Genomic DNA, 24,930 nt, shown 5'->3' with positions numbered 1-24,930 from the left:
ATTTTAATTATCATTCATATTTAAGCGTAGTGACCAGTGTCCTGAGGAAATTCTGCTCATTGAATAATAATTGGCTTCCTATTTATGCTTCTCTTGATGAGTTTGTTTTGCTGCATTGACTAAGTTAAGAATGTGTTTCTGCTTCTTCTGTCTAAAGTGTAAACTTAAGCTTACTCAGAAATGAAATATCAGTCCTATGAAGCACTTTTCAACCCTCAGAGGGTTCTCAAAGACGCTTGGCAATGAAACAATCAGTCATTCCCATTCACACATTCATTCAAATGCTGATAATGACGAGCTGCTGGATTGTAGCCACAGCTGCCCTACCATGTCTGCAATAGAACCTAACAGACAGTGAACTTTAATATACAGTGAACTGCCTGTTCACAGTTCAGTATATATTGGATTTTTCTGTAGAACGTGATTCCAAATTATTGGCCAAAAACCCACCTGTTCTGTAGGCCAGATCTACAAAATGAAAAGAAAATGCAACTTGGCGAGCTGAAGACATATTGGCTGGCATTTGCAAATCAATCAATCCAGAAGTGCCATTTTTATTTCTTTACCGCTGATTGACTGTACCACAAAGAGCAGAAATGAGGAAGACTGCAGACGGTTTCCACTGAACAAATGAATGCACACCAAGGTATATTTGGTGTTTGAGCTGTTTACCCTTGTATGTAGAAATGGGGCCCATCGACCCCACACACATAAAACTTGTATCATTTGACAGTCCTCTATGTTTGCACCAGTCCCCGCACACACAAGGGTTAAAATAAGCGCCTGTAAGTGTCTTTAGAGGGGAGAGCTGTGGTGCCTGATGCCCATGAATACTGGGGGTCTACTGTACCCTGTAACACAGAAAAACATAGGAAACACAAGTAAGAAAAAAAACACAGGAAACACAAGTAAGAAAAGGTCAGAGGATGTAATCAAAAGGATCAGCTTTAACATTTTCGCTGATATTAGCTGTAGGTGGGACGTGGAACTATCCAATGGAGAACATGTACAAGGACAGTAAGGCAACGGTGATGACAGTTTCTAATGTAAGTCGTGATGTTTGCCAACAACACGGATATTGTAATCCATAGCGACACTAGACCGAGCTAGCTAGTTTAGCACCTGGCTAAACTAGGTAGGTGCTGTGTTAGCTAGCAACTAGCTGACCTAGCTTAGGGGCTAGTATAGCTATCCTCTAAACTATGTCAGCCAGTGAAGGGCTAGGTTAGCTAGATGGATAAATTGGAGATGAATTCTGAGAAGGGAATGAAGTTTACTAATATAAAAGAGTGAAATAGACATGCTATGATCAAGAAGGAGATCTGAAAAGTGGCATGTCTGAAGATGTCATGTTTTTATTGCGAATAACTCAAATGGACAGGAGAAAGAAGTTTATCTCAGATACCTCAGGTTTGGCGGTTTGGTGACAGAAACAGGGAGGCAGCTGTTTGAAGCTGGAACGTGTGCAGAACATGGACAGCAGACATGTTGGACCAAGAATGTTAAGTATGGAGCTGTTGGACAAGACCACAGTGGTCAAACCACAGTGGTCAAACCTCTGCAACCCATGACAATCAATGAGATTAATCTATGACATGAACAAGAGCTGAAGTTTTGGAGAAGTTTTGGACATTTAAGAAGAACATTTTCCTACTGCCTTTTGTGTTGAAACAAGTTTCAGGTTCCACGATAGAGATTATCATTACTTCTCTCTTTGTTTGTCAGAGGTCAGATTATGTCAGATGAGTTATGCAATACTTTAACACACTTTAAATCTAGACTTTTTTTTTTTGAAGACTCTGACTGAGCTCATCTGGATGGTATTTCTGATTAGTGTGACTAGATGTAACAGGCTGGTTTAGCATTGCTTGCAATCTCAGTTCACCATCAGCAACTGTCTCATTTCTCACACTTACTAATTTATGCCTTGCTTGAGCTTTTGAATCTTGCAAAACGGAGCTCAAGATTTTAAAACCAGATTATGACACAAGCCATCACCCCGGTTTTTCCAATCCGATGTCTGCTGTTCGGATCCAGACAGAATTATTCTCATAAATACTTGATTACAGTTGGTTCCCGACTGGGGATAGCTCATTTACTTTGGTATGATCAGATTGGGAGTCTCCATAAACAAGTAGCTTCTCTTTTTTTTATGTTTCTTAATGGCACAAATACATCTGTTAATACACATTTTTGTGACAATTATTCATGGACTCATGTTTTGACATCTTTATCATCTAATTTTAGGTAGCAAATCTCTTCTAATGTTTTCATGTTTGTCTAGAACTTAAGCTAAATGTTTCAGAGGCAGCCTGGTGTTACATATTTTAGTTAAAGTTTATGGACGAGGATGCATACTTTATAATTTTGGTGGAAGGTTAGCATCGCCGGAAGGTGAACCTTTGCCTGAGTCTAGAGTTGTCTGAAACATCCAACAGGTTTTCTTCAAAGACAATCCCACAGCATGATGCTGCCTTCACATTGTTTCATAACATTAAAAAAAGATGCAGAGGTGACAAACAAGAATGCATCACACATCTCAGTAAATGGAGAGTCGTCCAAACCAAGCTAAAAGTTTAGACTTTGAAATGTATCCGAGTTCATTTGTGCCTCTGGTCAGGCACAGACCCACCAGTGGTGGGGTCCGTTCACTACGTCAGGCCTTATTAGGCAGCTGTGCTTCCATCTTCCTTTCCCCATATTAACTTTTTCAGAAAAGTCAAAAGCTTACAAAGTGTTTTTTTCTGCAAAATTGAGGAAGTTATATTGAATTTTTCCTTTTCCATCAACCGTTTCTAATGCAACACTTCAAAAATGCACATAGAAAAACATAAATGGAAACAGTTCTTGACTGCTTCTCTAATTAATGCCCTCTTGTTTAAAGTGGCCCAGTTTTGAACAAGAAATTTGGTAACTTAATCTTGCTGACCCTCTCCACTGTTTGCCAATGTTCTCTACCAAACCTTCACAGAACAGGCTGAATTATTGCACTGGATTTAATTTCATTCAAAAGTTACATGCCGCACCTTTCAGATTTTTATTTATTTTTTCTAAACATACTTTGAAACATTTTAAGATGAGAAACTACTCTTTTGGTCTATTACATAAAATCCATGAAATGTGGCTTTAATAAGACATAGCATAGCATAAAAATACTAAATCGATATGAAGTATTTAGCTAAAATCAAATGCTTGTCTAAAAGTAACTACATTTAGTGTTAAGGCAGAATAGGAGGTCTCGGCCATCGTCTTGGTGACACCAGGAGTTTTAGAGCACAGACTAACATCCCTGCCTCTCCTCCTCATCCCCCCTTAACGTCTGACTTCCTGAGCTGTAGAAGACTGGCAGCAGGAGCTGCCGCCGTCACGCTGCGCTCCGTTGCAGCGTCAGTGCGCCAAGCTGCCTTAGCCGGGGATATTTTTGGCTCCCACCTTGTTTTAATCCATGCCGCGAATCCCCTGATGGATTATTCATGCTTCCTCTGCCCCTCTTCCCCCTCCGCTCCACACCTTCTTCCTTCACTTCTTCCCCTCTCACCTCACCCCCTCTCTTTCTCACCTTCTTCCCTTTTTTTTTTTTACACTTTCTCAGCCTCTCTTTCTTTAACACCACCTCAAGTCTTCCTGTGTATGTATTTGTAGGCTCATTAGACGATGCTGCCAAACAGTCACTTATATAATTTATTTATTGCTTAGCTTATATAAGACACATCTGCAGCCGTTTCACTCTACCAAGCGTATGACATACAGGTGCACAGTGCGGTTTGTTATTTCACTTTGATTTTATTTCTCTGTGGATCCCACTGAAGATTGTTCTGGCGATCTTTACCTCTTGCATTAATGCACCACGTAGAGCTAAAACACAGAATAAAAATAAATATCTATTTTTTTTCTCACTGACTGAAGTTAAATTTGACCAAATTTTTCTCGTTTTAGCTTAATTACCAAAATTATTTGCATTTGCTAAATGCCAGTAAAACTTAGCGGGAACATTATTATTATTATTTTTTTTTGTAACTTTCCTTGAATTCAAAGTTTAACATACATTTGTTCTAATGTATTTTACACAAAAAACTAAAACATGTTGGAGATTAAAGTTTTCAGCTGCTGCGGTTCTCTTTCACACTGCACTGTCAAACAATCCAAACCCTTTGAAAAACCAGTTCCCTCCTCCGCCTGTGGTGGCGCTGTACCAACAACCACTGAACGAAACGACACGAAACCCTATGAAGAAGACACTGAGCACAACTTTCTTCTTTACACAATGTTAACAAAAATGGAGAGGTGGACTGTAGTTTGTAGTTGTTAGGTTGGAGCGGTCTCTGGTATGTTTGGCAGAGTTCTGTTTTTTGGTTAGAGTTTGATTATTCATTCAATTCTCACAATTACATCACATTTAACAAATAGATTTTTAGATGTTAGTCTCAAATTATAACATCTGTCAAGTTTTTTTTATTAATTCGTCATTCATTTTTTTATAACATATTTGACCACATTAGAGTGCCATGGGATTTAGTTTTGAATTGGATTTTTCCCCATCCTCTTCCTGACTGATTCCTTTGTGCAATAAGATAATAAGATTTATAATCTCCCTACAATTTATGACTTTAGCTAAAGACTGCAGATAAGCTAACATTAAGAAATTTCGAGCAGAACTTTGGGATAGATGTATAAATTAAATGTAAAAAATTACTTCAACTAACTATTAGTTTAATGGTACAAACAGTGGTCTATCTCTTGGCTTTTTCGGTTGATTTTGAAAACAAACTATTCGAAAATGTTTTTGGAAAAAACAAAAACATTGAAGCAATGTTACATGTGAGCACCCTGGAGGCTCTGGGCCCAAAACAGGACACACACACAGAAACTATGCTGGTAATGTAGCCTGGATAAAGACTTTGCAAATAAAAACAGTTTTCATATCAATAAATGTAGCTTTCATCGTAGCAGTGATCAGCACTATTGTTTCACAACAAGAAAGAATCCAAATCCCAATTACAATCTAAAGTCGTCATGTTCTGTGTGTGTGTGTGGGTGTTTTTTTCATTGGGTTCTCTGGTTTCCTCCTCAAAATGTCTGTTTTTGTGCATCTAACACAAAAACATAGATGGACGGCTTTAGTTAAATGGCTGTTGGTGGGTTATCCGGTGGGAATCTTTCTGGAAACACAAAAACAACTGAACTGAACTGGGAATGTTGAAGGTTGCCTAGCAACCATGAGAGCAGCATCAAATATGGCTGCCGTGTGTATGAAATGACGGAAAAGTTGCAGGTGTGCACCATTAGCATGGCTGGCAGCGTCTCATTAAAGCAACGGGACACGTATCAGGGAAACTCATGATATGTAATATAAAGATTAAATATAAACAGAGGTGAATATACCTTTAATTAGTTTATTATGTTAATTTAGGTGATTACTGCATACATACAGCTAAAAAATATATTCATTTTCAGAGAAACTGAAGATCGGTTTTCTTCCTGTTTTCCTAAAAAATAATTAATATTGAAAAAATAATTAATACTGAATTTAATGACAAGAATTTTATGACAAAGACAGCTGACCTGACTGAAGTATGCTGGACGTAAATCTGACCTGGATTAGAGAAATAAACTTTATTTTATTTGGGTGAAACTATTCAGCCTCTATTTGTGAACATATTCCTTTAAGATTTGAACTAAACAATTGAGAGAAATCCGTTAGCGTCTTATATCGATAAAAGTAGCAAATCCCACAGCTTTCCCAAATTGCAACCACAAAAATCTAATATTAAAAATGTTATTGGATTTTCTTTGAAAGTTGTGATCAAGTTTCAATCAAGTCACATTTAATCCAGGTAGAAAATATAAAAGTACTAAGAAAAACAGACTAAAGCAAAAGACGTTCTTAAAACGATTTAAATACATCAAACAATTACTGTGACTGAAAGGTACTCATTGTTTTAATATGCAATCTTAGTTTTCCATTCATCTAAAATACTCAAAATAGACAATGATCTACAATTTATAAAAACAACCATCATCAACAACATTAGCATCGCAGCCTTGTCCTTTTCAGCCTCCAGATAACAGACATGAACATCCAACAACAATCATTGATCAACGATGAGAAAAATACTTACAGCTTTTAAACTTTAGTCGATTTTTCTCTTGTTGGACTCAAGCGTTTGATCAGATGTCACGAATCCTTTAAGCAGCAGCAAACAAACACGGAGTCTTCCATCAACGCTATCACATTGTCAGGAAACAAAAGCTTTTAATAAAAGGAAAAAACAAACAGATTTTACGTTGCACTGGATTTTGTTTGGGTGAAAACGTTCCTCTACGTTTTAAACGCGTTTCGTTGGACATGCTGAGCTCCTGTCGGTCTCTGGCTCTGTTCGTAGAGGGACTTGGGTTTGCGTTTGAACCCAGCGTCCGTGTGTCTCGTAGGTGACGAACTGAACTCGTCCCTCCCTGGTGGAGCCTCGGTGACGCAGCGACCAACCAGAATGTCTTCACTTCACTTCACAACACATTATCTTGAATGCTACGATTATTTTGACTGTACACTTCTTTTTTCTACTGCCTGCAATGTTGAAGCTGTAAATAGTATGCATACGATCAACCTTTTTATACTTGAAAGAAGGAAAAAAGATTTTCAATAAAGAAACTTTTGTCTATAAAAACCCCAGGAGTAACTTGTCATTTTTTGCTTTGCTTTGTTTCATTCTTAGACCTATCTGATATTGAACGTTTTTAATGGGGATGGATTATGAAAAATTCACATTTTGCTCTTATTTTTTACTTCCATATCGGTTCCTACTGCTTCTTAAACAATCCATGTACTTTAAAAAAATGACCTAATTGGATTTTGGCAGTCAGTTAATGTTTTTTGGTGTCTGGAAAATTACCTGTTTCCAAAACCTCCCGATTGTTGAGTCACAATGCAGCGTTACCTAGCAACACAGCCCATCACCTAGCAACTCAATGGAAGCTTCAGCATGTTTGGTCGGCTGGTTTTACTGCTGCATAATGGCTGTTGGAAAGTGTTGAGTTGTTCATTTACCATCCAGAAACTACTTGCTGCATTCTTGTTGGTTGTGAGGGAGACTCTACTAATGCTTTTCAAAGATGTACGATGTATGACTAGGGAGGCGTGGCCAGAAGAAGCTTATTTTGATTTAAGGAAACTGTTACTGGACAATAACTTCACCTCACTTCTAAAAATGTAAGCTTTCAATGCAAACATCTGAAAGAGTGGTCCACCTCTTTGCTCTCCATTATCTAAATATTTTAGGTATTTATTTGCTTTGATTGTCTCTCTTCACACCAGCTCAGAAAGTAGATCACATAAACCAGTGGTGCCTATAGTGAGTCCTGGACGGCTGGTGGCATCCTGCGTGTTTTAGTTCTCCTTCTGGTTTAATGCACATGGATCAAATGATGGTTCATGAGAAAGGCCTAAGAAGAATACTGACCTGCTGAAAAGGTTGTTAACTGTTGGAGAACTAAAACATGCAGGGTGCCGACCCTCCAGGACTGACTTTGGGCACCACTGATGTAAACAGAAACTAATAGAGAAGAAAATGCTTGATTCAGGCTGCAGGAGGTAAACTGACTTCATTCTGTGGATTTAGGTTAGTCTGGGTCATTCACACTTCCCGAGCGGTTGGATGGTGTCCAGTAAGGTGTGAAAGCACTCGACTGAGATTCTCCTCAGAGGTGGTCCAGGAAAGTTGAGTCTGCATTAACTTACCAGTTTGGACAAAATCTGTCCTGCGACACATTCGTAGACCTGACCTGTCTTCTTAGCCAGACAGACATTAAAGAATGTTGTAAATATCTGTAGTAAAGGTTTTCACACCTCATCTTGTACTTGAGGTACATTAACATTACCCCATACTATGGTAATGTTGCAACTTTACTATACATATATGGTAAACTTTACCATAGTATGGTAAAGTTGCTAAATTTTTTAGGTTTTCAGCTTGTGGTTCGCTTTCACACTGCACTGCTGTCAAATGAAGCAAACCGTTTTAAAAACCTGTTCTCCTCCTCACCTGTGGTGGCGCTGCACCAAGAATCTCTGGAGAAGACAACATGAAAACCTCTGAGGAAGACACTGAGGCAACTTCCTTCTTCACCGGGCAGGATTGGTCCTCCATAGAAGTGTGGTTATTGAGACAGTTGTGAGAACTTATAATGATGACTCTCATTAAATCCTATTTAGAAAACAAATCAGCAGATTTGGATTTTATTCTATATGATACTTTTAGTAATAAATTACATTATTGGGGATTGAAGTATTAAGTTTGTGGCCAAACTGAAACTGTATTTTTGAGGGAATGTCATTTAACAGGAGGGCAAATACTGAACGGGGAGTGAAAGATCATCCAGCTCAACATGTTTTCATGTGATACAGCTATGTATTCTGGGAGTTTTTCCTTCATATTCATAATATATACATTCAGTGGACTGTCTTCTGACCTTTACTGAGACAATACTTTAGCTCTCTGTTCATGTTTTACCCCTGGGTGTAGAAAAACAGAGTGTGACATGGTCCATGTCTGTGTCTAATTTCATTAATTTCCCAGCTTATCACCACTAATTACAAAAGCCGGTCAGATAATGAAAATAGTCCATCTGGCAGTTTGGGAGGTGAAGAAGCAGTCATGAGCAGATGAGAGGACAACAACACAAGCTGACACTTTTTGGGGGTTTTTCTTCCTCACTCTCTCTTCTGGCTTCATCGTTCCACAAATGAAATATTCATGGGAGCCCTGGATTGTATCTGCTGCTTATCATCTCACCAGCTTCCTGCTCTGCTGCTGCTGCTGTCGCTATGACAGCAGCCAAAGAGACAAGACTGCATCCAGCCCAACCTGCAGGATCACACTGTTTATTTAAAGAGCTGTGGTGTGTGTATTCCGGGGCAATCTGCAGTCACCTTTCTGCTTCTGCGCCTGTCAGGAGATGAGAAGAGAGGGAAGGGCGAGTCTGTGAAATAAAAATAGTCTCAGGTGTGGCAGGATCCTTTCCTCCCTGCAGATGTTGCACCGATTACCAGGATGGAGATGAGGAGCAGATGAAGAAAGGCTGAATCCTAACTACACAACTCCTCGTGTTCTTTTCTCTCTCTCTCTCTCCACACTGAAGGAACCTGGAGAAATGTTCATCAGCCTCCATTTTCAGGGCGAATTTTATCAATATTTTTCGCTGTCATTCCTGTTCAGGAAGTTGGGGCTGAGCCCTCCGAGTTGCTTCGGAACTGCAGAGAAAGTGCAGTCGCGCCACCTAGTGGAGCTCCTCTGTACAACCGTCTTATGGAGAAATGTAATTACTCCACCGCTGGAGTTGTGCAACACTTAAAAAAATACAAAATAAAATCTAGTGGAAAATTATAAAAAAAAATTCCATAGTTTTAAATCTGTTTTAAAAATATCTAAACAAAATAACTAGTGCCATTCAGGTTGTGGAAATTAAATGCAGTTAAGCCATGAAAACAGAAAAAAGACTAAAACCTGGATTTTTATGTATTATACCTATATTTAAAAACATATTTATGCTCCTTATCATTTTCAAATGTACATTACAGTACATTTAATTCTGTACATTATTATTAGGTTGCTGGTTGCTGACCCCGGATCAGATGAGAATCATTACGAAACCTAACAATAACTAACTAAGCATGGCCACTAGATGGCAGTACATACTTTGTTACCTATGCTTCCGTAAGAGCATCACTGGGTGACATAACGTTGGTTTAATCTTTAATGTCGTCACCGTCCTAAAATAATGGCCTGTGTCATTTTTTTACCAAAAGATGATTTAGGCAAAAAAAACAAAATTGATAACAGGTCCAACCGAAGAACTGAGCCCTAAACCCAGCTTGAGAAACTCTATGGGGTTTTCCTCATCCAAATGAGACGTGACCACTGATATAACACGCTTTAGGAAAAGCAAGTTAAATACCTGAGTACATTCTGCCTGAATGTTGTCTTCGATCCCCATAGTCTGAGAAACCTGGTTTCCAAATGTGGCTTTTAAGTTGCCATATTTGTACTTCAGGTTCTCAAGTAAGTCCAAAACGAAATCAGAAAAAACCTCCGTCAGGAAGTGCAACAGGTATTTGGTCCTCTCTCTGATGCTCTCATCCAGGTGTAACAATTCAAAATCCTCCCAATCTTCCTCTGGAATTTGATAAATAAATTCCTGGATTGCAGGAATTGCATAGTCATTGACTAAAACCTGCAGATCTTCTCTTAGTAAATCTTTTGCCATTTTGTTGAATTAAACTGATCTAGAACCTCTGGAACAGAATTTTACCAACAGGAGTTATATGTACTCAGTGTTACAAATTTATTGAATATGATTGAAAATGATTACTAAGGCAATTATTTCATATAAGGTAAAAAAATAAATAAATAAAAGCATGGCAGAGTAATTCTGAATATATATATTTTTTATAAATGTATAGAAACACTACAGGAGTTATTTTACTTAGCAACTTGATAAGTTGAACAAATCAATAACAGTAGTTGTTCCAGTTTCACCAGTTTCACTTTCACCAAAAATTAAATGCTGACATATTAATAAATGCATATTTAAATTAATGAATACATTTCTTTTTTATATAGTTTTCCCTCCTATGTTGATGCACTATTGTTTTTTTGTTTGTGTTTTTATTTTAATTATCTTCTGCAAAAGATTCTTCCATCCATCTGACCCTGATCCCTTCAGGGTCAGGAGGTCTGCTGGTGTCTGTCTCCAGCTGTCAACTGGACAGGTAGCCAGTCCATCACAGGGCAACACAGAGACAGACCACGCGCACGCACACACACACACACACGCACACACACACACACACACACACACACACACACACACACACACACACACACACACACGCGCGCACACGCACACACACACACACACACACACACACACCTGAGGAAAATTTAGAACCGATGACCCACCGCTACTCCTTTGTGTGTTTATTACCTGGGTTATTATTTATTGTACACTTAGATTCAGGTTCCTTTGATTAATGTTTCTTTCTGTTTATGTTTTTGTTACTTTTTGTTCTATTTCCTTTCCTTTGACAACAAGTTTATCCATCCATCCATTTTCTTGTCCCTGCTGCGGTCAGGAGGGCTGGAGGAACTAACTCTATGTTCCTCCAGCTCTCAGCCTGTCTCTCATCACAGCTGTTTTCTGTCTCAGTTTTCCTCCCATTCACTCCCTCGACCGCACACACACACACACACACACCTTGTCGAGAAAAGTCGAGCTCATCCCACTTCCCCATGCTGGAGATTTTAGTTTAATAGTAATAATAAATAAAATTACCTTAAAATTAATGACATAGGTGACATCAAGACCCAACAGTAGAGTCAGACTGTAATAAAATGAATCTGGTTGTGTGTGTTGTTATTGTGTCCTGCAAACTTTGCTTTAATTCTACTTTTTTATATTTAATCATAAAAAATCAAAGTCAGGCAGAAAGAGAGTCATGAAACAGGAAAAGCTGATTTCCTTAATAAAGGGGAAGTTTCTGTCTTGCATCAGGCTAAAAATAATTCAGACCATTCCTTATTTTAAAGCATTAAAGGTTTTTAAAGAATAAAATCTAAACATTTTGAGAAATTGGATAAAACCCACAGTAAAATACTTAAAATAATGACTTATAATTATGGCAATAATTAATATTGGTTTAACCAGTGGTTGATGTTGATTTGATTATAAGAATATTTACACTTACTCTTACACTTGTGGAAGTACTTAAAGGTGAAACAAGTAACTGTAACATGATATCAGATAATTAGAATAATGGATTATTATTGGTTTCTTGTCAGAAGTGTCTGTAATAACTCACATTATGATTATAATAAGAGTAACTAATAAGTTATGGTTATTATAACATTATAAATGAATGTTGAATCAGATAAACTAAAAGGTTATAAATGTGATTTTGACATTGAACTTGAAAAGGTGTAAAATGTTGTAACTGTAATTAAAGGTCACTGATGTTGTGTAGGAGGTAGATGGTAGGTGGAAGGACAGGGCAGAAATAGGAACTGATAGGAGAACGGAGAAGATAAAGCCTTATTGCTAAACTTCAACTTGCCTAAGAAAAGGTTGGGCAGGAAACAGAGGTAGGAGGAACTATTGAGCAACTTGGGGACATTAGAACAGAGATCCGGTCATAAGGTCTCCAGGGTGATGGAGATGAGATCATCTGTCCAAGCAGTCAGCCAATGAGACAGGCACAGCAACAAAGCTAGCCAATGCAAACGCACCAAAAGGTGGATAAACCCTTTATAAGGTGGGTGCAACAGAGGAATCTTTGGTTGGATCCTTCAGGCAGCTTCGAGCCAAGACGGAGATGGACAAAGAACTCTGCAGCTGAAGAAGAGTCGGGGCCACAGAACCGAAGACTGTTCTGCACATGGGGACCAACCCGTTAGCCCCGCAACATGTGGCTTCAAATCGCACTTCTCTCAACAGCTGGGTTTAGACCCCCAAAGACAAAGAACAAGGCAAAGATGAAGATAAAGACAAAGGCAAAGAACAAAGGCAAAGAGGAAGAACTGGTGTGTTCCTTCCGTGGGACCAGGAAGATCGTGAGACGAGGAGAAGGGAGCTACAGAGCTGCAAGACAAGAAGCTGAGGACCGCTACACGCATGAGGAAGTCACCCTGAGGCCCGAGACCTGCCGCTCTAAGTCAGTACTCTTCCTGTACTGGGAACCTCCTGCTGCTGCAACACCTTCTTCATCATCAGGCCAGTTCTGGGGTTCAAAATGCCAAACTCTGTCCGTCTCTCTCAAAGTTTCCCTTTTTAGTTCTCAGTGTCAGCATTAGGGAAAGATAGGCTAGATTATTGATTTTACTTATTTGATTATTTCTGCTACTGAATTAAGCTGTACTGACCCTTGCAAAATTGCCTTACTAATAAAATAATTAGCATTAAGAAAATCTAAAAGATGTTGTGGACATTCAATTAATGAGTCACCTTAAAGTTCTTTGATGGTTGTGAAATAGCTATGAAGTTTGATTCTGGGAGGAAAAAGTAGAAATGTTTTATAGGTTGCTTTTAGCCAAAACTAAAACACCCTTGGGACTCGCCCGAGTCACTAAAACCAACCTGGTTCAGTAACAAGTGCAAGTTGTAATAAAGAGAAAGAGCGACCGTTAACAGGTGTGCTCTGTGAAGCTAGTTGGTTGCAAGCTACTCAATCTGGCTAATTCACAGGGTGAAAAAGGGTGGGACATCTGGATGGAGGTCGTTAGAAACCAGGCGAGTCTTTCTCGATGCCAGCTTAAACAGAGTTTACTCAGTTCTGAACAGGGTAAAATCCCATCAGATTTAGAAAACTCAAATTACCCGTTAGATGGAGAGCTGGCTGCACATCTCCCTCCTCTGAGAAGGGGAAGTAGAGTGAGAGAGAAGGGGGGGAGGTGTTGCGCAACAACAAGCTACACACACACACACACCCACACGCACACACCCGCCCACGCACTCCTCTGCTCCCTGTTACCTTGTTGGATTCTCCCTCATGTTACCTCTGTGTTCCACTTCTCCCTAGAAGTGTTTTGCTTTTAGTGTTTTGTTGAACTCTTTATTAAATTGGATATCAGGGAAGTTCCACTTTCCTGTCTGCCTTTTAGTCCAATCCCTAAAACAATGTAATTCTAAATTATCAAAATAAAAACTAAAACAAACAAAAAACTAATAAATAATAAAAATGGGGATTTTAATTTTTCACATTCTTGTTGAAATGTTCAAGTTTTACTTGAATTTTAACTGCAGTAAGCACCAATATCACAAGAAGGTTCATTGATGCATTTTCCAGCTCAAAGAGAATTCATGATGTGCCTCATAAGTAGAACAGAATTATTGATCCCAAAGGGAAATGAAACATGAACGTTTATGAAAAAAAAAAAACATGGAATGTTTTCTTTTAATGTCCAAGTGTCACATAAAACATTTGAAGAACAGAAAAATAAGTCTGGATAAATCACAGAAAAAAACTTTCATATTGTTGATATTCTACCTAACATTCATATTCAGTGATGTGTATCAGTAAACCATCTCATTGGTTGCTTAGTGATTATTGTTTTCAAAGTGTGATTGGTTGGGAGCAGAGCTTCATTTTAGCAGGGGAAACACACTCCAGCGTTACTCGGGGATTCCCACAGGGTTCTGTGACGTTTTGGTTATTATGGGGGTTGCTGAGTTTTGAACCATCTGAAGTTCCAGGAGAGACGAGTGAGGAAGAAGTGAAAGGAGAGAATCAGAGTGATCAATGAGAGGTGAGGAGGATGTGAACAAGGATAAAGGTGGTGGGATGAATGGGGAGGAGAAAACAGAGAGCAGGAGGACCAAACGTCTAAGTTTGGTTACAATGAGGAGGATTTGTGTTTCATTAGACAGAAATCAGGACAGCATGTCAGATAAACAGGTGAGGAATGAAAATGAAACAAAAAAAGATGCACTTAGCAGGAGAGGAGAGGTTGTTCATGATTAAGAACACAAAACGCTGAGAGAGGAGAAAACTTTTAAAAGCAAAAGTGAAGACGTTGATGAAAGAACCAGCAGGGTTACCCAGCATCCTCTCTGAGAGCAGCCTGAGGGCACGCATCAACAGATACACACACACGCACACACATCACACACTCATCAACAGGCTCTCTGTTCCCCCGAAATGATAAATCTGCCTTCGTCTCTCACAGCTTCAACCCCGAGGCTGACAGCTTATTACTGCTGCAGCCTCAGTAAACAACTGATTCTACATTTTCCGTTCATATAAACTTGCGGGCTGACAGTGACGCAGTTGGTAGAGCAGCTGCCTTGCAGCAAGATTCTGGGTTTTCTCCAGGTACTCCGGCTTCCTCCCACAGTCCAAAAACATGATTGTCAGGTTAACTGGTCTCTCTAATTTTTCTGTAGGCGTGGGTGTGTGCGTGTGCGTGTGTGCGTGTGCGTGTGTGCGTGTGCGTGTGTGTGTGTGTGTGTGTGTGCGTGCGTGTGCGTGTGTGTGCGTGGGGGTGTGTGTGTGTGTGAATGGTTGTTTGTCCTGTCTGTCTCTGTGTTGCCCTGCGTTGGACTGCTGACCTGTCCAGGATGAACCCCACCTCTCGCCCTAAATGCCTTGCTGGAGATGGGCATCAGCAGCCCTCCTGACCCCACTAAGGGACTCGGGTGTACAGAAGATGGATGGATGGATAAACTTGTTGTCAACTTAGAGATGCTTAAACTTCTGTTTCCACTCACTGATGATGGATTGAGAAACCCCTCAGCTACAAGTGAACCACCCTAACCCCAATAATAACCTGGTGTGTTGGGGTCATTGCCTAGTTTAGGCCAAACTTGAACTTTAAGACAGACAACGTTACATCTGACTATAATACTTTGGCAACTTGAAGTTGTTGAGTTGACCGTGACTTCCTCTGTGTACCAAAGTATTTTAAGTGCTCAACAAGCCATAAAAGTTGGTATGAGGTGATGGTGATGATATTAAACGTTTAATCCCGTTTCTAAGCTACCTACTTCCAACTTTTGTAAACATCAGTCTCTATAGGTGTGCTGCTTCCTATGATAAAATAGCTTGACATGAACAAGTAGAAACAATGGCTGCACTGGAAGAAAGTATTTGAAAAAACAATCAAGTGATATTTCCACTTTATGAAAGATGTGTGATGACTCTGCATTGAAGCAGGTCTTTAAATAAGCTAAATGTTCATCTCCCTGGATGACAGGTCACAGCTCCTCTGCTCCAGAGAGACGTTTTCACAGACAGTGAAGCCGGAGCGCCTGATGTTTCATTTAGTTTATGATTAGCCGGTGATGAAAACATCTTGAACAGGTCATCAGCAGGACAGACAGACTCCCTCTCAGAGGTAAAGTGACTCATCATTGCAGCGAAGGTTTATAAAGCCAAAGGCTCTGAGGTTCTTGGATGTTATTTGAATCATCTGAACAAATCTTATGATATGAAAAGTATTTTCCAGTTTAAACTGTATTTTGTTTTTCTGTTTTCATGGAAAGGATGATTTTTATGACATGAAAACAGAAAGTTTTCTGCTGATGACTCTGAGGTTAACCAAACAAATCATGTTGAATTTTCAGTCACTGCACAAATTGATGCACACAAGACAGATGGTGCATTAATTACTGTCTATGCAAACAAGCTTGAACCAAACTTTTATGTCGCATAGATGGAAAACAAATGTCTTACCCAGAGCAGCAATACATCATGTAACTAGTTATATTATGTAATGACTGAAAGCCACAATTGTTAGTTTCTATTAAAGGATAAAAACCATAAAGTTTGAGCTTTGATTATATCACAAGTGAGAGAATGATGTCTGAGGCTCATATGATTCTGAAAACTCTGGAGGATTAGACTGTAGGGTTTCTGTTGAAGGTCATTTGAGTTTCTGTAAGACTGAAAACATTTTTCCACGAGTCGGGAAACATTTCAGGTTTAGCAGCTGCTCATACCGACACACTGTGGTCTCCCATGTTGTGTTATTTCAGTGAATGAAAACTTTTCTTTTTGGGTTATTCTGATAAAATAGTGGAAACAATTTTTTTTCTTCCTTTTATGGGATGAATGACATCAAACAAATCTATAATTAATGGTTAAAAAAAAAACAACTAAACCACAGATTCCCTCCCCTCTTTACAATATTCAGTGAATATTGTAAATTTTCTAATCACAAACATTTATAGTAAATGGTTTTTCATCTCTAATCAATATTTATGGAGAAGTATTTTTAACCATTAAGGATCTGAGTGCTGGTGTCTGGAATCATTTGCCTTGATGGGTTTTCTGATGGTTTTTAAAAAGCTGACATCAGACAAACAGTGATTTTAGCTGATCTGTTTTTTAGCACCATTAGACAAAGATAAAAGAAGAGTTTAGACTATTTTTCCTTCCTGCTGTTAGCATTCGTTCATGTTTCGATTGTTTTATTCCATGGAATCAAATATTGAATCATCAGTAAAATTTAAGGTATTTTACAGTTTAAAATCTGCCATGGTTGGCAATTTCTTTTATAACTTTCTGTTTTTTTTTCCTTCCATCCTGTGGAATAGGTTGTGAAATTCAGACAGGTTAGAAGTTTAAACTGAGCAGCAGTAAAATATTCCTCAAGTGAAGGAAGGCGCATATCTCTCTCTTTCTTTTAAACACTTGCAGTGTTTTGCATTTAATCCTGGTTCTTTTATGTTACAATCTGTATTTTACCAACATCTTGTCCAGAATATTTAGTTTAAACTGGATGTGAAAAGAAAAAACCTTAAGTCCAGGAGCAACAAAACTTGGTGGGACTTGGAGCTGTAAATCATGTGTGTGTACATGATCTATGTCTGCATGAACAAAGAGCCCACCGCTCTTTGTTCTCTGCTACATAGAGATTCTCCCTGTCATCATAGCCTGTCAAGAATGCTAAGGCTAGTTAGCATAGCCACCTATGAAGGCAGATAAACGGTTTTCCTGAAATGCTGAGTTGTTTCTCTACCATTAGCATATTTAGCAACATTTTCTTAATTGACAGCTCTAAGACCCTCCCCTTTGCTCTGATTGGTTGGTTTTGACAGCCGTAGCAGCACATGGACGAGGTGGAGCAGATTGATCTTTTCACATTTTAGCTGTCATATATTACATATATATATATCACAACATGGTTACAGTTTTGACAAATATATTTAAAAAAATGCTAAAAGATACATATAGAGCTTTATATTCCAAATGTGCCACAGCAAAGACAGGAAGTCAACCATCAAAGTCTAAGGAGAAAAACAGACCAAACTGTGGAGTTTAGCAGTGGACATAATTTATTCCCAGCCTTTCGACACAAGGCTGGCAGAGAAAACACCACCGAAACAAAATCTGAAATGCAGAGGCTTTTCAGCGGTTCACGTTCCTTTGCGCTCTCATTGAAAATGACAGAACACAACAGTGACTGTAACGCAGTGCAGTGCTGAGAGCTGACAGAAACGGTGTACTCAGCTGCCATTACGCTCAGAGGAGTGGAACTGAACACATCTGGTTACACAGATTCACGACACTTTTCCTACTTTTCCCTCTAGTTGGGCAAAATCCCAAATGTTCACATCACAACCAGCCACAGGAAACAATGTGTTTAATCTGACATTAAAAATTGAAATGTGCTCTGAATCAGCATGTGTGTCAGTACATTTTTTTCTCTCTGTCAGACAAATTTGAAAAAGAAGAGAAAAACAACCTGAAGTTTTTCAAAAACGATGGCAAACGAAGAACTGTTCAGGCCGTGAACTTTAGTCTCTATTAGTCATTTGTCATCGTTATCGGTGTTTTTGTGGTTTGGCTTTATTACCTCTTGTCAAACCCTGAGCTGATGAACTATGTCTGCAGACACTCCCATGCAAAAAATTTGGTTTTATTTTTATATGAAATAGTTTTCATTTAGAGAAGCACAAGTGGAGCTTTTCTGCTGTACACTGCAAACTTTAAAAGCAATGAACAAAGAGACGCCTCTGCATTTCAACCAGGCTTTAGGTGAAGCTTCAGAATGCAAAATGAGAGAACAGAAGAGGCAAATTGTGTTAGCAAATAATCAATATTTGCATTTAAACTCAAACAGGCGGCTCATCGGCTGATCAAATGTTTGAAGACAACAACAACCCAAAAATGTTCAGATCTGGACAGAAATCTGGCTTTCATTTCATGTCCTGTTAGATATTCAGATTTTCATGAACCCTTGATTTCTTTGAATGCAACCAGGTTGTTCAGATGCACAGACATGGGAGTGGTGTGTGGTGAGGTTCATGTCTGCTGAGGCTGCTGGTCTTAAACTTTTGATCACTTCTTCCTGTTTGGTCTTTTGCACTCTGAAGCTCGACTTAAAACATTTCATAATCCTGGAAATATCAAATTCTTGCATGTTTTCTTTTTGTTCTTGATGGGAAATGTAAAAAAAAGATCCAGAGTGCTTCAAGTGAAAACAACAAAGAGAGATCGCAGTACAAGTTTGAATGATTACTGATGTCTGATGTCCAGTCATGAAGGGCTGAACACAGGAGGCCGGTATAACTACTGATTCAACATTAACTTTCTCCCAGTTTAAACAGAAGGAGGAGGAGTTTCTCTGAATCCAAAATATACAGTTGACAGTATTGTGTTGAATGGCTGAAGGAATAGACACCTTGATCCCAGTTTTATTCAGAATTCTGCAGAAGAAACCTTATAATTCCAGGTTTTCAAAGATTGCCATCAACAACCCGACGCTGATGCTAGCCCTCAAGGAAGAAAAAATAGCAGCCAATGACTGATTTTAGAGCTGAGAAACAAATCAATGCTAGCTGCCAACTAGCTAAACGTCGCTGGTGACCAGAGCTGAGAAACAGATTCCTGGCGCAGAACGCCAGGAATCTGGTGTTTCCTTTAAAAGGAAACAAATACCTGACCAGGCGCTATGTTAGCTCCATGTTTGGAGTTAACGTGTTCTAACTGACAACACACTGCACACTGTTAACTTAGCTAATCCCTGTTTCCCGATCAGAGTTGAGCTAACTGAATGCCTAACATCATCTTGCCCATCAGACCTGTGCAAGGAACAATGATCTGCTTTGATCATTCAAAGGAGATTTGACAGCTTTGAATGATCAACTTAAGTGTTTTTATTGTGTATTTCAATGGTTATCAGGGCCTGTTCCAAACAGAGCAGGCCGCGCATGCTAAAGCTAGCAAGAGTTCGGACTGTTAAAACTTTATTCCAGTGAGTGTTTTAATCACAGAAAGTCAGGAGGGGTTGCAACTCAGTTCCATAAAATAACCCTTAAGAACTTCTTAATTTCCTATTCTCTTGAAGCTAATGGCATTTAAGCTAAACATAGCTAAAGGCTAATGTATTCAAAACATAGCCATTTCCTGTTGGTGTAGTAGTCTGCAGTGAACCACTAACACTCATACACAGTTGATATTATTTACTGTGTTTTGCTGATTTAAGCAGCAAAACATTAGATTCTTTGTGTTATTTTAAACTGTGTTTCTTGGTATTCCAAATTATTACATTTGAATCAATCACTGCGATAATGGTTAGATAAGAATCAAATGTCTAATACATCTTTTTGACAGAGCTTCAAAATAATGAAAAAAAAAAACAATACTTGAGATGACCTTTGACCCCAAGACAAGGCTCCTCCCGTCTGCAGCAAAGTCATCGGGCACGCCTTAACACATACTGTTAGCATAAGTTTCAATTTTAAAAAAGTGGTTTGCAATAAACATAGTCATGAAGTGTAAGAGTCAGAACACCGGATTCACAATAATGTGATTTTTACTGCTTTTACTATTAAAATTGAAACATGAAAGTTCTCTCTAGCATTGTTTTCAATCTGTAGGTTCAATGAAGCTTCACCTAAAGACACAAAGACTCAATTCATACAGCATTTCTGAAGCCAAGATGGCTTTTCTTATGACCAACTAAATCAATACACATAAACAGAGAGAAGGTTTAATAAGACACAACACAGGACAAGTATTATCAACAGAGTATTTGAATGTGATTAGAAAGAGACAAAGACACAGCAGGACAACAGAATCCAAAACATGTTCAGTAAGACAGCACTGCAGCAAAGTAACATTAGTGAGGCTAGTTTATAAAAAAATACAAATTTTAAAATACAAGTGATAGAAGATTGTGAAAATTACAGAGGAAAAAAATTACAATACATTGCGTACAAAACTACAATACATCCTTCTGCTGCTATCGTACAAAACGTCACTCCTTATAAAGCTGTTCGTTGTCAATGTGGATCGCTTCAGAAAGACTCAACAGTTGCTGGATCTGAATTAGTGTTCTGTTAGAAATGAGACGGAAATTTAAGCTTAACTTAAAGAGCCGTGATCCAGTTGAGCAACATCTGAATGTCAGAAATGATCAGCTTCAGTTTCTCTCTTCATATCAATAAAAGCTCATTGTGAAAAAAGGATAAAAATAATCTATATTAACATACAGCAGATTAAACAGAACATGAGAAGAATTACATAGTTAGTATGTGTGAGTGACTCCAAAGTGGATTTTGCTCAGGCTGGATTGTTACCCAGTAGATCTAACCTTATGTGTAAATGTTGGCAAGGTAAGTTGCAATTCCTGCATATTTTGTAAAACTGCTGTGAACAGGATGGAAATATTTCAATTTAGACAACCTCTATAAACTTGTACAGAAACACAAAACAGGACAAAGCAGATTATACAACATTAAAACTTATTGTGACTGATGTAGAAATTGATATTAATTGTCCTCCCAAACTGAAACTAAAGTGCTTCTAAAGCTGACTGTTTTTTTAAACACCTGTTGTGGATACTGGCTCATCACTGAGGTTTTCTGGAATGCCAAGTCACACTACTCAGTATCTAACGTTCAACATGTAGTAAATGTCCCAGCAATGTTGGGTGCACAAGTAAAGCACAGGCCAAGTATGGAGGCCTTAGTCCTCAAGTCCCAACCTAATGGCCTTGGCCACATGTCCTTCTCCTTTTTGAGGGGATGTTACATGTCCTTTTAGAGCATTTGCTGTCTAACTGTCTAACAAACAAAGGCTGCTTGAGCCAAAACCCCCATTGGTGCCGTCATCATCCTGTGCTTTTTTCTGAGTTTAGTTTTTTGACACTTAGTAATCGAGCTCTTCACCTTGTTTCTCTTTGCTGGTTTCTCACGTTTACTCGTTAGCTTACCTTGTTGTTATCGCGTGTCACATTTACTTCCTGGTCTTCCGTCTGTTGAATTCCTGTCTGTTCTGTTTAACTCCAGATGTGTGTTAGTTAATTTTCTTAGTTGTGTTTTCTGAAGTTACATCTCTGCCTCCAAATCTGCCTGAATTTTGGATTCAACCTTAACCGGCAGCTCTGAAAGGAGCATCCACAATTTGATCACAAGTTAAACCGGGAATGTTTTGGATGCAGCAGCAACAGTGGCTGAGGAGGCAGGAGTTCATTCTGTACATGGTGGGTTTCTAGTTCGAGCCCCACTTTGTTTGTCCTTGTTGTTTCTTTTGATAAGACACTTCATCCGCCACGCCTACTTATGGTTCCGACTGAACGGCAGAATACCATCAGTGTGTGAGTGACTGAATATAAAGAACTTTATTGTGTAGCACTTTATTCTGGACTGGATAAAGTGCTACACAAGTACAACTCACTTGACATCTTCACAACTTTGATATGCCTTACACACGATGCATAAACTCCACTATTAGACAAACGATTGAAATGTCTCAGCCACGAGCCAATAACAGTAACACTCCATCTCATGCTGCACCACACAGACACTCTAATGAAGATTCACTCACCTCAGCATGTTGAATTCTTGGAATAGCTTTAACTGACTGTCTTAAATGCAGCTTTAATTAGACCACTCAGAGGCTCTTAAAACATCCAACCTTCACTTCCTGATTTTTATTTCAGCCGCAAATAATTGAAACAGAAGAAAAAGATTCTCATGAAAACAACTTCAGTTTTTTTTAATGAATTTCTTAACTCTTTCTTTAGAGGAGATTTAACATGGAAGAAATTAAATATTTAAAGGGAATTAGCGTGAGCAGTACTGTAGTTGCATTTGCTGTTTGTGTTTTTTTCTGTGTTAAGTGTTAAGAAACGGTTAGCAGGACTCGTTGTTTCTTTCTCTTTAAATGGTGACTTTAAATAGTAAACACCATCTGTGGGTTTAGCAGCAAAACTGACTATGTTGGTCACTTTGCATCACGTTACCTCCATCAGAGGATGATTGACATCATCAGAAATGGAGATATCAACGTTGGGATCCTATACGTCAACTCTTTGGCACCGATCTACCAAGATGGCAGCCGTTGTCCTCACAGAGTGCCGTTTATTACTAAATTTTATTCAAGGTGAACCAATAAATGCCAAATGAGGAAAGGATGCCATCCCACAGCAGCGTGTGACCAGAAAAGAGTTTCAGGAAGTACTTCATTCACCAACCAGTCTAACAACAGATACAAAGAGTCAGTAACAGAACAAACTGTTTGGTTTTGGCAAAATCCAAACATAATCAATGTTGCTGCTCAACGCACAAATGTTCTCACATTACAAAGGTGAAACTATTTCAGAGGAAAAACAGGCTTTAAAACGGTTTAAGATTCATTACCAAAAAGGCAAAGTTACAACAAAGACCAACCCAAACGCATAAATTACTGTTTGTGCCAACACAGAAATGAACACATTGCTAAAGAAAGGAACAACTTTTATTTTCAGTGGTAACCAAAAAAAGAGAAGATATAGCAAAAATAAATATATTTTAGTCATCCCTGAATTAACTATAACTCTATTTCTACAAATGTAGGTACTTGTAGAAATTAATGTATTTTTCTTTAAATTAATTCAACCCAAGTTTGCAACAATCAACCAGATGTAAAACTATGACAACATCTGGCGTCAGTGCATTCTGAATGGCTTGGCTTCCGTGTGTGTGTGTGCGTGTGTGTGTGTGTGTGTGTGTGTGTGTGTGTGTGTGTGTGTGTGTGTGTGTGTGTGTGTGTGTGTGTGTGTGTGTGTGTGTGTGTGTGTGCGTGTGTGTGTGTGTGTTTTCTTGGACACCTATACTTCACACTATTGACTTTTAATTGATGTTGCTAAATAATGATTGCTCAACTTTTCCTGGTTTGACTTTTCAGTCAACAGAATTAAGTCGTCTCTCTCTCTCTCTCTCTCTCTCTCTCTCTCTCTCTCTCTCTCTCTCTCTCTCTCTCTCTCTCTCTCTCTCACTCTCTGCCATTAACCAGGTGAGATCATCTGATCCAGTGCTGTATCCAGATACTTACAAATTGTTTTTCATATACAACACAAGTGTAAAAGTACAAACACCAACAACTTGTACAAACAGCAGAAAACATCAACATGAATCTGTTTTCTTTTTTTTAAGTTGTATTTTCCAGTTCAGCTAAAAATGTCAAACAAACCAAATTTTGAGAATTGTAACCATATTTTACACAAAAACCATTATAGCTGAAGATCCGTCTTGACTTGAAAACATCACCGGTTCCCAAACCTGAGTCAAGTAGTTTTTAATTTTTTTCTTTTTTTTGAGAACTCTTGAATACTGGAGATGGAAAAATCAACAAGTCCACACAACATTGTATCTGTACTTAGAAACCAGTGTACACTACAGCGATAGAGTCATGTGCAGGTAGGAAGCTACCAGAAAGGTGGATTTCCAGTGTAGGTAGGGAGCCGCAGCACGCAGGAATCGGCAACAAAGGTGAGCAGGTGATGACCTCATGGCAGGCAGGCAGCGTGTGATTGGTCAGCTGCTGGGCACAGAGAGGGCAAGGTGAAAGCAAAATGTCCACAGTAGAAAAGACAAAAGGTCAGCAGTCTCAACAGTTTGCTTTACATCTCGATGTGAGCGTCTTTGGCTGGTCTGCTGTCCTTTATTGAGCTGGAGATTGTGTAGAACCTGAAAACAGAACGAGCAAAAATATGATTATTGTTTAGATGCAGGTGTTTGTCAGACACTTTGTCAGTTAAGTGTCTGTACAGTGTTACCTTGTACAGTGTATTTTTTTATTGATGTTTTATTTATTATACATGCATATGTTGCTTGTTGCTATGGTTTCTCTTTCTCTCTTTGTGCAGGTTTAGGGGCAGACGTCTGCCATGTTGCCTTGTCTTCTCTCTAAGCGTCTTTCTCTCCTCTGCTTCTATCTTTCTCTTTAAACTTTTCCCCTGTCTCCCTCCACTTCTATTCTCCTTCCTCTTCTCACCATCTGTTACATTTGAAATAAACTCAAAACCATTTCTATTAAAGTTTATATTTACAGCTCTGGAAAAAAATGAAGAGACCACTTAAAATGACCAGTTTCACTGATTTTACATTTTCTTGATATTTGTTTGAGTGAAATGATCATTGTTCTTTTATTCTATGAATTACTCACATGTCTCT

The 24,930-nt window shown here is 38.7% G+C and overlaps 1 protein-coding gene across 3 annotated transcripts in view; it reads right to left on the bottom strand.

Annotated features, from left to right (window-relative positions):
* Positions 1–20,467: 20,467 nt before the first annotated feature.
* Positions 20,468–24,930, bottom strand: part of opn5 (opsin 5) — a 53,283-nt gene continuing 48,820 nt past the window's right edge. For 2 of the 3 annotated variants that reach the window (XR_532518.3, XM_008398573.2), the window contains one exon: positions 20,468–24,444. Coding sequence is in view for 2 of the 3 variants with exons in the window: in XM_008398573.2 (XP_008396795.1) it covers positions 24,378–24,444 (67 nt within the window). In the remaining variant the exon portion in view is untranslated. The remainder of the gene's footprint in view (positions 24,445–24,930) is intronic. The other variant, XM_008398572.3, reaches the window with a different exon arrangement.

This window comes from Poecilia reticulata, chromosome 21, assembly GCF_904066995.2.
Source record: "Poecilia reticulata chromosome 21, P_reticulata-male-v2, whole genome shotgun sequence".
Lineage (NCBI taxonomy): Eukaryota > Metazoa > Chordata > Actinopteri > Cyprinodontiformes > Poeciliidae > Poecilia > Poecilia reticulata.
The sequence above is the reverse complement of the archived record's forward strand: the minus strand, read 5'-3'. Positions and strand labels throughout refer to the sequence as shown.